The sequence below is a fragment of the Stegodyphus dumicola genome, chromosome 6 (assembly GCF_044657685.1).
Source record: "Stegodyphus dumicola isolate Sdum_Otavi_A_Nest chromosome 6, ASM4465768v1".
In the NCBI taxonomy this organism is placed as follows: Eukaryota; Metazoa; Arthropoda; class Arachnida; order Araneae; family Eresidae; genus Stegodyphus; species Stegodyphus dumicola.
The window spans coordinates 135,542,132-135,557,395 of NC_140773.1; the positions used below are offsets into that span (position 1 = coordinate 135,542,132).

The following is a 15,264-nucleotide window of genomic DNA, read 5'->3' on the forward strand; positions in this document are numbered from 1 at the left end:
CAGCTGGATAATAATTAACATCTTTCAAAGAAACTGAATTATTATAATTATTCTAATGTGTTTATGTGTGTATCTATCAGCGTGTTGATACCGATGATATTATTTTTTCAAATCTTTTAATTTTTCAAGAAGTATTCAAGTACCACTGTTAAAACTCTGCCGTGCCACACACATGCCATGGGTTGGCCATTTCTGACTTACAGTCTGCACGATAAAAAAGTCAAGATGGTTACATACAAGTTAAGAATAGTCAAAGATTCTGGCTACAATATAATGAAAAACAAACTGTGAGCACAATGCTGCACTAAGAGACTATAAGCTTGTAATCATTTTGTAAACCTATCACATGTAAAAAAACAAACTATTTCTTACTTAGGCCATTAAGAAAACAATCAGTAACATGCACGACAGAATAATGGAAAAATAAAGTCATTTAGCTTATTATTTCTTAATGCATGATACTCAACAGCTATCTGCATATGGATAGATGTCTTCAAAAATATTCTTTTAAGGACAACTAGCTTTGTTTAACGCACATACGAATAAAAACACAAACAATGCATACAAGCAAACCCACTCTACCAGTAAGAAGACAGATCCCAATCAATCAACCACTTGTTGGTATAATTAAGTTATGGAATTAATAAGCACCAAAACAGCACTTTTCTTTTCAGAACTCTGGCTACATTTCACATAAAAAAACGGTATTAAAAAGACAGAAATAATAAAAAACAACAATTAAAATAGCTATTAAATTATTTTTTAAACATTACTAACTGAATATATGTCTTATATCACTATCTTGCATAATTAAAAAAAAAAAAAAAAATTACACTCAGCACAACTGAATTCATGGTATCTTATTTACTAAAGAAGATTCTATAATTACTCTTCTGCTGTAAAGCACTAAGGTTCTGCTGTAAAGCACTAAGCTTCTGCTGTAAAGCACTAAATTATTTTTTAAACATTATTAACTGAATATATGTCTTATATCACTATCTTGCATAATTTTAAAAAAAAATTACACTCAGCACAACTGAATTCATGGTATCTTATTTACTAAAGAAGATTCTATAATTACGGTTCTGCTGTAAAGCACTAAGCTTCTGCTGTAAAGCACTAAATTATTTTTTAAACATTACTAACTGAATATATGTCTTATATCACTATCTTGCATAATTAAAAAAAAAAATTACACTCAGCACAACTGAATTCATGGTATCTTATTTACTAAAGAAGATTCTATAATTACTCTTCTGCTGTAAAGCACTAAGGGAGATAATAAAGGAGGTAATATTTTAGTTATAAATTTAGAACAAATGACAAATGTTACTTGTTATACTTTATAAAAACAAACAGTTACTAGCAGTTCACATTCTCTGACTGCTTGGTTAGTTATTCCAAGTTAACTCGGTCATCAAAAATTTGTCAAAAGTGATTATCATTAGTGACTCATAATTTATGATTCATGACAGATTTTTATTTATTTATTTGAAATAAGCTCACGGTGTGTTTTGTGGCTGTCCTGGTAACCTTCAGAATGTTGTTATGAGAATACATTCTATGGCATGCTTCTTTTGACTCAGCATCCAGGTACCTATCCACCCATCTGTGGAACATTTTTATCTCAATCAAGTGCATCAGGTTAGTAATTCAGCCAGTTTGCGATTTGGCAGGAAGTATATCATTTAAAAGCTTTTAAATTCATTATTTTAGATTTCCATTTAAAAATCTAGTAAAAATGCACATTTTTGCTCAGACTGTAGCATTGCTTTTATGTATAGTGCCACAGTTCAAGGTCTCCCACACTGCTGCTAGTAAGAACTAAATGTTTTTTGTATTTTTAATATTTTATTTCTTCTCAATAATATCTTTCACATTTTTTCTATGCAGAGAAATATTCACTTTATGATTATTAAATTTCAAAATTATTTTTTGTGTTCATTCTTAACAAAGGCAATGTAATGAGTTAACAAGGAATAATTTATTTTGTGCTGTAAAACTATTTTAAAACATAAAAATTTGGAGGAAATATATGCAGAATCTTTTATGTCTTGTTGTATTAATTAAAAGTACACAGGCAAAAAAATGGATAATTTTTGCATGGAAACTGAAAAACAAAGGATTAGTTACCAGGTTAAAAAGCTTATCAGTGGGGATTTGTTTGACTTTAGATTAAAAGACTCAACCTACAACAAAATGTTCATCCAGAGATGAAAAAGCCAAACACAGTGATATCACGTAATGCAAGGAAATCAAAAAAAAAAAAAAAAAGAGAGAGAGAGAGAGAGAGAGAGAATTCTTGATTATTTGCTCTTATATTGATGTTAATTTTACCAAAAACAAAAACTATACATTTTGAAAGAGAGAGGAATAGGTAGGGTATCTTTCCTTCAAAGAGAATATAGATTCTGTGATGTAGACTGGAAATATGACATTTAAAGAGGTAAAATAAAAATAAATTATCAATTAAAAATTGAAGTAACAACTGCAATGCCTAACATGCATAACAGAAATCAAAGGAAACAAAATCATAAGAGGGAGTTTTTAAAAGCACTGGGAAAGGTTGCACTAGTTTTCTACTTTATTGGTTACTCAACATACCAGCTTTATTTGGATTCCGAATTAATCCAAAACCACCTTTCCGGTAAAGTTCTGCCTGTCGAGCCAATAATTCATAACTAGGATCATCCATACATCCATCATATTCTCCCCCTTCATCCGCTTCTTCTGTTATTAGGGCTTTCTCATACCAATATACAGCCTCATTCCAACACTTTCTGCTGAGTTTGAAGTACATTATATTACAAAAACAATATTTCATGATAGTTTTATGAACAAAATTTAATGACTACTAAAAATTCATAAAATAGTATTTTTAAGAACATATGAGGAAATACAGTGAACACAGGTTATCCTCACAGCGATTTTGGTATTCTGCACACACAGTCATCTGCAAAAAATAATCTTCACACCCATCATTTGTTTACATGTTTATTACTCTGCTCACTTTCAGGTGTTACCACAAGAAGGTCACTCAATTATAAAGGCAATATAAAATGCTACGTTCCCACAAAATTCAACAACAATAACAAAAAACCTTTCTCAGAAAATATAAAAATATTAAATAACTTACACATTTCTTTCTTTTACTTACTTTTATAACAAATTGATAAAAAAATGTTTTGCCTTGAACAAAAACCATTTGAATGTAAATTTTGCAGAATTACACAAAAACATGAAAATGGAATGGAGTTGCTTAATTTATAAACTTAATGTGTACCAATAACTAGTTTGCAAGCTGAGGGACACAACTGAGAACAAAATTAAAATACTCTGCTATACATAATGCATCAATAACAAATGAGAAAAGCAATTTACCTACAGTATTCTACAATACTGTAATTATGTGTACAAAACAAGAACAAAATACATAGCAAACTGAATACAATTATTTCATTGACATGCTTTGCTACAACATCATGCTTATGGCAATGAGTATCACATTAATCATTAGAGTGCCAAGGAACAATTTTGCGCTTCTTCTGTGTCGTTCGAAAAGTATCAGCGCTCTAGGCTGCAAAGATGATAGCCGCAGCACGCTCGGTTTCTATTGATGCGCAACTTTCCAGTTATCATTCCATTTCAGGTAAAAGTAAGAGATTCAATATTTTAATATTATTTAAAGATGCTGATATCTGTACTCATGCTCAGAAAGACATCAGAACAAAACTGAATTGAAATAGCGCTTGTTCGCATTTTTAATCAGAGAATAAGACAAGCGAAAAAGCACTCCTTGGCACTTTTGGACAGGAAAATAGTAGACACATGGTACTCAAACAGTTAAAAAATATTAGGCTGCAAATTTTAGCCGGAAGAAACACTGAAATTTGGACCAACTATGGATACATACAAATTTATAAACAGAGTGAGTTTTTTATTTTCAAAATGGGATACCTTTCAGTAAAATTTTGGCTTTACCTTGAAACTTGCCTATTTTAAAGTATGAGGAAAATGTTTGCTGATGTATGAGACAAGGCCCTGTACTGTATAAATAAAACATCACTTCAAATAAAAAATATTTACAAAAAATTGTGTTACAACTTTAACACTTAATTTCTATTTAACAGTATGAATTAATATTTAGAAATAAAAAATTAAAATCTCTTTATTTACGTACAATATATTCTATGTTTCCAAGATGCTGTAAGTTTACATTACACCTGAAGATATTTATAATAGCAACCATATAAATATCTTCATAAAAATTAGCTGTTATGTTAGATATTATTAGTTTATTACTAATAAGATTCAACATAATAAAAGATTCTCAACAAACCTCACATTTTCACCAGTATCATAAGCTTTTGCAAGAAAAATCATTGCTGCTCTATCACCAGCACATGCAGCTTGTTTCATGTAATCCATCCCAATTGCAATATTTTCTGTGCTTTCCTTTAACAAAAAATTGTTTAAAAAATCTCAAAATACACACATATTATGCAAAAATAAGTAAATTAATTAAACAATTTTTCCACAGTATCACATGGAAAAACAAACATAGATTTCGAAATACAATTAAACCTGCATAAAGTAAAAAAAATACAGCTTGATCTCTTGCATCATATTGAAAGTATAATTTGTCTTCGGCCATAACTTTTTTTAATACATCCTTATACTATCTGCTGGATCCTAATTTTATATGCTAGTCATGAATGCATTTCAAATGGCTTTATTTTGTATGAGAAAATGGCTTCCCTTAAGAAAAAGCAATTATCTCTGATATAACCAAAATTTATTATATTACCATTCTTAACAAGCTTACTTATATTTTATCACACAACTCTCTTACCTTGACAGTACTATATTTCCATTAACTAAAGTTTATTAAGCAGTGGAGTTACTGTTAAAATTGATAAACAGGCTTCTATTATTAGACATGTGAACTATAGCACCTGAATCAATACAGCAATAACCACGCAAATTAAAGTTTCACATTAGTTAAACACTGATTATTAGAGTCATGCTGTGCTTTATTGGTATCATTTGAATTCACAGCTGCACTAAGTTACTGCTTTTGATTATACTTAATTTTCTATCTGGCATATTCTCTACAAACACATAAGAACTTCCCTTTTGTTAGCAGAAATGTTGCAAGTAAAAGGATACATTAGCTTTATTTACACTACCTGAATGAAAGTATTAACTTTCATTTGAGTAAGTGTACTTTTCCAGTAATTTATTTTTAACTAATTCTATCATTCAGTCTCCTGGCCTAGTCCTTAAAGCAGTTATTAACATAGCGTATTTTTATGTAAGCTTCTTAAAATAAAAGCAACTAATAATGGTTTCTGAAATCTTCATATTTAGCATTAATAGTTGATGAACAACAGCTTACATTTTTATCAGATAACATTCATTTGTTCTTTATTGCTGTAATGTAAATTACACAGTCTTTTTAGTAGTCGAGCTTTTTAGGATAGTATTGACTTTTCAGGTACTACTGTATACTAATTGTATTCTATGTCTCCCTTGTAAGCGTTCCCAATTTTCGAAATCCATTTTGCTGTAATTGGATGTGTTAAATCTGTAGTTATAACATCTGATAAATCTTCCTTAACCCTTTCGCTAGGGTGCAACTTTGTTTAAGACACTCGTGCGGGACAGAAGGGAATCAAAGGCAGTCACCATACAGGACAGAGGTTTTGCATCGCTAAGCCTAATTTTATTTAAAAAAAAAAAAAAAAAGTTTCACTTCTAACATTGTAATTTTTGGTATCATTTTAGGAAATCCTTTTCTCCAATGAATACGTCATTTTCAACAGTTTCCTATAGAATCTGCTGTTCAGCTCTCTACTGTTCATTGAGTCACAAATTATAAGTCCTTCTAAGTCAAAACATCAACACTTTCTACGAAAGCATATTTTGATGATTTGCATAAATCAGAACTGAAAAGACCAGTAGACGGGACTTGCAGCACCATCTGTTGGAAATTTTTTAAGTTCTAAATTTTTGAAAACTGTCAATCCATTTTAGGACAGCCTGTAAACAGAATACCGTAATTTCCGGATGAAAGGCCACATCAGCATAAACACTGCACTCAAGAAAAATGGTGGGGAAAAAAATAAAATTACACAGAAATACCACATCAGCATAAACACCGCAATAAATTAAATTGTATGTAACATCGTCATGGTCCTTACAGATGCAAAATCTTGACCTGTTCTGACATATCAGTTAAGAAAAATGCATAAAATGAAACAATAACTAAAAAAATAATCATAGGTAAGAAATTTTGAAACAAGTGTCACAAATGAACATACACCATAAATTTTGCTTGTAAATGAATTTTTGCAGTCAAAATTGCCATTTCCTTTTCTTGTTGCTCCTTTATCCAGTTCACAGAGTTGTCCTCTAGATTCAGCCACCTTGCAGTACTTCTTTTGGCTCATTTCTGTTGTGGCATATTTATAAGTTTTTTTTTTTTTTTTTTTTCCCAGTTCTCCAACATTGAATGCATCTTTCATCCACTTCAAACTCTCAAGCTGCTGCTCTATTTCCAATTTGTTCAGCATGTGAAATTACATTAAGCTTAAAATCAGCAGTACAGCTTCTGTGCCGTTAAGGTGTTATTTTCAAAGTTTTTCTGTTCCCTTCTTACTTAAAAACTATATAAGAAAAATCGATTTGTCCTGAAGGGGCAATATGTCAGAGTTTGCTATTGCAATGCAGGTGAGTCGTGTGCACCTTCAAAAAAATATCAAAAACAATATCAAAAAAATGCAGTAGATTTACAATGGAAAAGGCAGGGGAGAGAATGGGTCCAATGGCAGAAAAGATAGACTATTCAAGCTGATAAGAATGCTGATTTGAAAGAGGAAAGAATGTTATTATTCTGAGATCCCGTTTAAGGTGAATAAGGTATGTAGGTCCATTCAAGGGAAAGAAGTAGACAAAATAAAGTTCGCAGAAAGGAACTGAGTGGTCATGTGGAAACTACACCAAACTATGTACAATGACACAGTCATCCAAACTATATACAATGACATCATAGGAAATATTTTTTTTAAGTGCACCTAAGCGCCGCATGGGTAGAAACATTGCACCCAGTGAAAATTTTAAGTTTTAGACATGCAAATGCTTCTTTTGGAAATTATGATACTTAACATAACTTACAATAAAATCAACATAAATTAAATACTTACATCAACTGTTACTGCAGATAGTAAGTCATGAGGAATGCTTAAATACACCTTAGCCATAACATTGATAGCTTCCAAATTCCCACACCTAGCTGCTTGTTTCAAATGATAAAATGCAGCTTCATGATCATAATCTTTATTTTCTGGTGTAAAGCGACCAATTTCATGATATTTTGCCAGGTCCATGTGAATCTGAAACAAAATAGATTAAGATATATTTATGAATAGAATGTTACTCATTTGCCAAGAAATGCAGTTCATTTAGTGATAAAATTTTAAGATCTTGTTGATTACTTATATTCAGACTTCTTCTGAGCAGGCTCCTATTAACATTTTGAGTAATTCTGATTTTTTTTTTAATAAAAGACTTTGGTATGAAGTTAGTCCACAGCTATTTCCATTGGTCATTTCAAATTAACTTGTGTAATGACTATTGGAAAGATGTATCAGCATTAACAGGTCTTATGATAGCAGCTCACAATGCATCAAATTACAACAATTCCATCAACTCAGCTTCACTATCTTTCCTGTATGTGCTGTACCAACTTTCATTGAGGTTTTTCCTTCTTTATTCCAGCAATTGTTTTATATGATATTAATATATGTTATGCATTTTATACACAGTACTTTTCTTATTACTCAGAATTATGCCGGGGTGTTTTCCTCGACTACTTGGAAATAAAATCCACTTGAATTAACTGAGTTAAAATCTTAATTTAACTAACTAATTGAATCAAATTTTCACTCAAGTAGACTGAGCAGACAAAACACAATTCAGATTTCCTTAATTGTTGGTGATTGTATCAAAAAAGACCAATACCACTTGAAAAGTCAACCTTTTCCCCCAGAATCAGCAATAATTAAATTTATTAAGAAAATTTTCCCTAAAATGTATCTTTAACTGAACAATACTTTCAACATATCACAATAGTTTTCAAATTACAATAAGTTTTTATGCTATTTTTTTACGAAGATAATCTTCCTAGTTATTAAAGTATACATATTGTCTCTTGTTACTAACCATTGCAAAGATCATCTCATGCCCCCAATGTATGCAAACTGAGAGTGATGAATAACATTTCAACCAATTAAGACCAAGTACAGCATTAATTCATTTTAACAATTTACAGAAAATTTTCATATGCTGCACTAATGATGGTCATAAAAAAATTTTCAATTCCTCAGCAATTTATTACAAAGCTGTATCCAGGTTGGACATTAACTTTCTTGTTCGCATCATTGATCTTTCCATTCCTAAGTACATCTGACAGATCCTAAAAGGCAGCCTCACATTTTCTACACTAGTCATACAATATATTCTTTTCTTATTATTACATCACCAACCTGCACAATAGTTTCTCAAGCATATGCTGCATTTCCCTACATTCAAACATAAATTAAATTTTATATCTTATGCAGATTCAAATCAAATAATGGTTACAGAACATATTTTAGTTTGGTTTGACTGTATTTGTTTTGATTTTCTTCATATTTATGGATTTCCAGTTAACTAAATCCTATAGATGAAGGAAGAGAAATGATGCTGCAGAAAAATTTTTAATGTTTTGGTTCTGAGGTGGAAAAGTCTAAGATAGAAAGTAAGATATTATGTACAAATGCTTTATTCCACCAAGTGCTTAGTTCCAAGGGCTTATGGTATAATTAACACTAATGTAGTTAGGAGCAGTCTTGCTCAAAATACAGCTAGACGTTCTGTATTCTTTGCCATAAAAGGTTAATTCTTGCATCTTTCATAATTTTATAGCTTATGCAGATTCAAAACATGTGAATTTAGCAAATAATGGTTACAGAATATATTTTAGTTTGGTTTGACTGTATTTGTTTTGATTTTCTTCATATTTATGGATTTCCAGTTAACTAAATCCTACAGAAGAAGGAAGAGAAATGATGCTGCAGAAGAATTTTTAATGTTTTGGTTCTGAGGTGGAAAAGTCTAAGGTAGAAAGTAAGAAATTATGCACAAATGCTTTATTCCCAAGTGCTGAGTTCCAAGGGCTTATGGTATAATTAACACTAATGTAGTTAGGAGCAGTCTTGCTCAAAATACAGCTAGATGTTCTATATTCTTTGCCATAAAAAGTTAATTCATGCATCTTTTCATATATAAAGTATAAAATTTTTCTACACAAATCTGTGATGTTGACAAAAGAGAAAAGACTCAATGTAACGTCAGGTGTTAATAGAACCTATGGAATTATTTTTCTTAATTAAACTAGGTTTAAAAGTGCTGAGGTTGACAGTATATCTTAACCTTGACTTACGACCCTACAACTAAGCTAGTTATGTTGGTTACTGGAAGTTGATATTACAAGTTGGTGGACCTGAGCTTAAATCGAGAACAAGACATGCACATTAGTGATTAATCTGTTAAACTGTGATCTTGCTTAAGGAGTTGTGATTGGATACGATGGGTACTAGACCTATGGATTCCATATACTGAGATGCTATCAAAGATAACAAATTATGGTTAGACAGCCTTTATATACTTTGCCTAAATTAAATAATCCAGTTCCAGATTTTGCATAACACTGTCTATAAAATTTATATTCTACCCATAAGCTAAATGTTAATACAACTTCAGAAAAGAATGACTTAACTTTGTCACTCAAATCCCAAGTTCATTTTCCATCAAAGAATCAAAACTCTTGATTGATGATGAAAGTCTATTTGCATTATAATATAATAATATGTGTATAAAAACTCACTTGGCCTAAAACAGAATTTCCGAATTTTTTATTTTCATTGTCATTCTGCAATTCACGTATCTGAATTTCGTTCTGAACACAAGATGGCCTAGATTTGCGTGCAACCAGCTCTCCAAATTCCACTCTTTCATTTTCCTGCAAATAAAGAGCATTTCACTTTAAAGTAACTTAATGATATTACAAAGCAAAATGAATAAAATCTTTAAAAGAAATATGTATACCTTCTAAAATGCAATTACTCCATATATATATACTTACTTCTGTTACACTGCATTCAGATTCACACCTACGCCGTCTCCTCTTTTTAGCTGATCCAACTCCCGAATCGCTGTTACATCCTGGGAAAGGATAGTGATGTTCCTCTGCCCCAAGGCCAGCATCTTCATCATCATCATCTTCATCATAGCTAAAACTACCATTTCCAAACCCTTCTGTGCTGCTGTCTTTATTTGAGTGCATACTTTCACTAGATTCAGACATATATGAAAATGAGCCAGATGTTGGGCTGTTGCCAGAAGCAGAACGTGAACGAATGTATTCTTTCCAATGAACTCGCTCTTTATCAGATGGACTGATGCACAAATCTTCAGTTCCTCGAACCCTAGTTTTGCATGTCATCTATAGAAATAAATTTCAAAACAGTCAGTGGAAAAAGGCACAAATATTACTAAGGCAGCATGAAACAGATGGCAAAATTAAAAAAAATTAATGTGTTAAAATATTATTTACAGAATTCTATCATTTGCATGTTTCCAGCATACAATTTTAGAAAGATCCTATTACTATTAAATCTGATGATACATACAGTTGTTTGCACTAGAGCAAATTTAACAGTATAAGGCTCTAGCCTACATGAACTTATCTCACCCCCCCACACACATTGTAAGCTTTATTTTTAAATATCATCATAGACTCGTATTTTCTATTTTTCCTGGATTCCTCACAGTTAATTCTGTCAACTTATTATGGCATAATTACTTCTGCATTTTTGTAACAGTTCTAAGAACAACTATTCTATTAATTCTATCACAACTTAAAAATATGTGATTACACAACATTTTTAACTAGTCATTTAATTTCATGTTATAATTTAGAAAACAAATGCAAAACATCAATATGGATCTGAATTCACTAGGTAATGGCAAATACCCACTAAATTAATCTGTCTAAGGAAAAGAATACATTTGTGAAGGATTTCTTATGGAAACTGGCCTATATTCACATTACATGTTAAGAAAACCATGAATACACCAATATAACCAGCCCATTTGATTCAATTCCATTTGAATCATAGCACACTAACAGTAATCAGCAGCCTTATTTGCTCAGCTGCTGTGGGCTATAGATCCCCCTTTGTAAACCTCTAGTGATATTTGGGAAAATAAGATGTCTATGACTTTTTTTCAGACAAGACATTGTATTTTTAAGCATAAGCTTCAGAGCTTATCAGGTCTTTTCTCTGGAAATGAAACGCAGAATTTTAATGAAACAGAATAAAAGTGAAACTGTCAACAAGCATATTTTTCAACTTGACAGACTTTTAGTAATAAAACTTCATCTTAAAAAAAGAAGAAAAATCTGATGAAATGATAACTAACACCAACAACAATTTTTAATTTAAACACACTAAATATGTTTTATGCTACATAATATGTAAGTTATAATACCTGCAGCATGAAAACAAAGAATATTTAGCATATATACATACTTTTTACGAAAAAAGAAGAAAAAAAGCAAATTTAAATAAATTCTCCATTCCCTTACTATAAGTACAGTTCTTTTCATGGCTGGAAACAAGGAAAGAGGAATTTATATTCTTCATATGGAAATTAACATTCTGAATTTCAAAAGTATGTATGTCAATAAAATTTGTCTCCCATCCCATCCCCCAAAAATTGTCAGTTTTCTTTGCTTTTAATACTGAAAATAAAACATCAGCAGAAAAGATTTTCAAATTTACAAATATATAAAAACTTGTAAAACATGATTAGTTGATTATACTATGTTTCACAGGTTATTAAATAGTTAAATAGCAATAGGAAAATATACAAGTAAATGAAAAAATAATGTATACATATCACCAATTAATATATATGAATGCTATTTCAATGAAGCATCTTCATTTCTAATACTTAATACCTAGTTCCAACACAAAACATTAAATACCTGTAGTTTTGCCAATTTGTTATTCTGCATCATCTCAGTAGATGCAAGATCAAATGGTGATAGACCAAGACTTTGGCATATAGCATTACATATATGGGAATGAAAAAATAATGCCATCCCACGAGTACCCAGGTTACCATCACCATAGCCTACACCAGAAGCTGTATGAATTTGAGGATCAGTATACAGATCTCCAACACCTTGAATATCTACTACTATTAGCTCATGTCCTGATCTCTCAAAAGTAAAATGACTAAAAGCCTGAAATATACACAATACATTACACAACAGCAATTTTGTTAACAAATACACAAACATTTGAAATTAAAAACAAATTATTTGAGTATAGTCACTCTTATTTCTCTTTGCCCCTCCAAAAATATCTATCTAATTTAATCAAATATTCATTACAAATACATATATATGCATCATTTCTTATTAAGAACATAACTTGTGAAGTTAGTGTGCATACACTTAATTCCAAATCAAAATGAATCACACTTCATAAGTTTTATTTTTTGAAATAAAATGCACAATATGAAATTAAGTCATTTTTTGAAACAAAATGCATAGCATGAAATTAAGTAGTTAGCAAATACTTAATCATGCATACTTATTTTGCAAAAATGTGAAAAATCAGTATCATTTTTCACTCAACTAAACTAATAATGAACTCAATTACATTCAGAAGCAGTAGTGGTGAAAATTTCTATTACACTTCATTGTATAAAGCAAGTTTGAACACCTAAAATTCTCTATTGGCTGCCAATGATTAAAAAAATAATAATAACATAAATACATGAAGTTTCAGTTCACGAAGAGGCTGAAAGAGCCTTCTAACATACTGAAATATATATTATATTTATATTTTTAATAGGACCTATTTTTAACAAAAATCAATTTAATAATAAATTAATACTAGCAGTGAAGAGTTATTTGTATTATGACAGCTACAGAAAACTATGAAGAAATGTTATAAACTTAAAAAGTTAAATTACTGATAGGCAAAACACTTAATTTAGTTATATTCACAAATTAGCCATCTTTGTGCATAATACTAAATTGTAACACACTGAGCTACAAGCTCTGCAAAATATTACTCTGCATTAAATTTCAAATAGCAGATGATTCCTGGAAATATCCTTACACATGAAGGATTAGATGTGAAAAACTGTCAAGAATTTATGGCAGAATTGACTAAAAAATTCTTCAGTAATATTAATAAAATAAACAGCAGCTCTAATGCCGGCAATACTTCAAATTCCCCCACAGTCGCCTTCTAGGTCAGTCTCCAGATAAGTTGTATCCTCCTCCACACCACAGATGCAGTTCATCATAGCTTCCTGTTATCACAACAGTAACCCAATTGTAAAAGACTGATATAGCATTCTTATGGTTTTCATGCATGGAGAAAGATTCTAATATTTTTTAAGTTCATCTAAGAAAACATACTTGATGTATCAATATTATACTTTTGATTTTTCCCATTATTACACATGGGAGTGAGCTACTGCTAATGCACCTGCTTATGTGACATTGCTCATCTTAGCTTAAAATAATAATTCAATGTCTTTTAAAAATGATGCAATAAAATCACACACATATTTAAATATGCAGTGCTGAATAACACTTTTTTTTAATTTACAAAATCACAAATCATACTTATAAAAAATTAAACTTACTTGAGGAGTCAACCTCATTTTTTCACAACTGATAAATCCAGAGTTAGAATTATACTTTATGTAATCACCTTCGATATAATGCTCAAGATGAAATAGTGGTCTTCCAGGTCTCTGGAAAAATTCTATCACAGACATTTGAAATATATCAACCTGAAATAACAGAAATAAAATAGAATAAAAATATGATAAATATAACAAAAATAATAAATAAAAGTATATTGAAATTTATATTTATTTTATATTTTACTGGTGTATAAAAACATTATAAAAATTTTAAAGCAATGTATAAAATTTTTAATTATAATTCACATACACTGCAAATTTAAACCATAATTAAACTGAAAGTATATTGAAGAAATATTGTGAAAGTATAATGAAAATACTTACTACTAAATGCCGTAAAAAAAAAAAAAAAAAAACTCAACACTCTTAAACTAATTATTTTATTACCATCGTTTTAGCCATTATTTCAAAATGAAACACATGGAATTCTTTTCCATACAAAATTAATATCATTTGCACATTAAAGAATAATTACATTTTTAGCAAATATTATATGCATTATTTTCATGTATAAGATTTTATTAACAGTAAAACTCATAACAACACAAAGAAAAATAACTCACACTTTTAAAAGTACTTAAAATTAGACTAAAAGGACTACTTAGCAGCATGCTGTTTACAAATGTCATATGATAAAAACTCCCTAGAAAGCTGGAAGCTCACAATAAAAAATATTGTAGAAAAAAAACAAACCACGGATATCATCATCGAACATCATGATCGAAAATAACGCTATTCAAAACATCACTATTGAATATATTATAATAAGAAAATAAAGCAACTACAAATAATCATCACATAATGATAAAATCACACATGTGCATTTTCTAGGCCTTAACAGTTGTAAATGCATATCTGCATAATGATTTTGAAAGCAAGATGGAATGAGGAATATTTTTGTTTTTATATATTTTAATTAACTAGTAAATTTTTGCTAATTTGATATACATAATAGTTACAACTCCTAGAAAAGCTGAAAGCTAATTTGATACAAACAACAATAACATTAGAGAAAATTTTCAGAATTAGAACTATTTCTTGATTTCAAATCAAAATTTTGTATTTAGAAGACATGTACTAGTACTATTGATTCCACTTTTTTTTTAATTTAAAATATAATTAATTGCATCATCTGGGTTATAATAAAAGTTAAGATGAAAAATATGCATATTGTAACTACAACATAACTGAATATGCACATTTATTTCTTCTCCCGTTTATATTCATTTTAACTCTTTGAGGGGCAGGAAAAGGCAATTAATTTTTCCAGCAAAACTCTTGTTTTATTTACTATATCAGGTGTTACAATGACATTATTTGTGACAACTACACATATTTTGCACAAGACGCATGAAAAAAAATTACCACTCCTGCCCACAAGACACATCTCTACAAATCAGTCTCTATGGTACTCATGGAAACATT

The 15,264-nt window shown here is 30.1% G+C and overlaps 1 protein-coding gene across 4 annotated transcripts in view; it reads right to left on the bottom strand.

Moving 5' to 3' along the window:
* Positions 1-15,264, bottom strand: part of LOC118201003 (eukaryotic elongation factor 2 kinase-like) — an 80,812-nt gene that overhangs the window by 6,720 nt on the left and 58,828 nt on the right. For 2 of the 4 annotated variants that reach the window (XM_085818902.1, XM_085818903.1), the window contains exons 7-13: positions 13,777-13,926; positions 12,095-12,355; positions 10,187-10,546; positions 9,929-10,063; positions 7,206-7,394; positions 4,340-4,455; positions 2,605-2,783 (exon numbers count right to left, since the gene is read on the bottom strand). In XM_085818902.1, the coding sequence (XP_085675028.1) occupies positions 2,605-2,783; positions 4,340-4,455; positions 7,206-7,394; positions 9,929-10,063; positions 10,187-10,546; positions 12,095-12,355; positions 13,777-13,926 (1,390 nt within the window). The remainder of the gene's footprint in view (positions 1-2,604; positions 2,784-4,339; positions 4,456-7,205; positions 7,395-9,928; positions 10,064-10,186; positions 10,547-12,094; positions 12,356-13,776; positions 13,927-15,264) is intronic. The other 2 variants (XM_085818904.1, XM_085818905.1) reach the window with 2 other exon arrangements.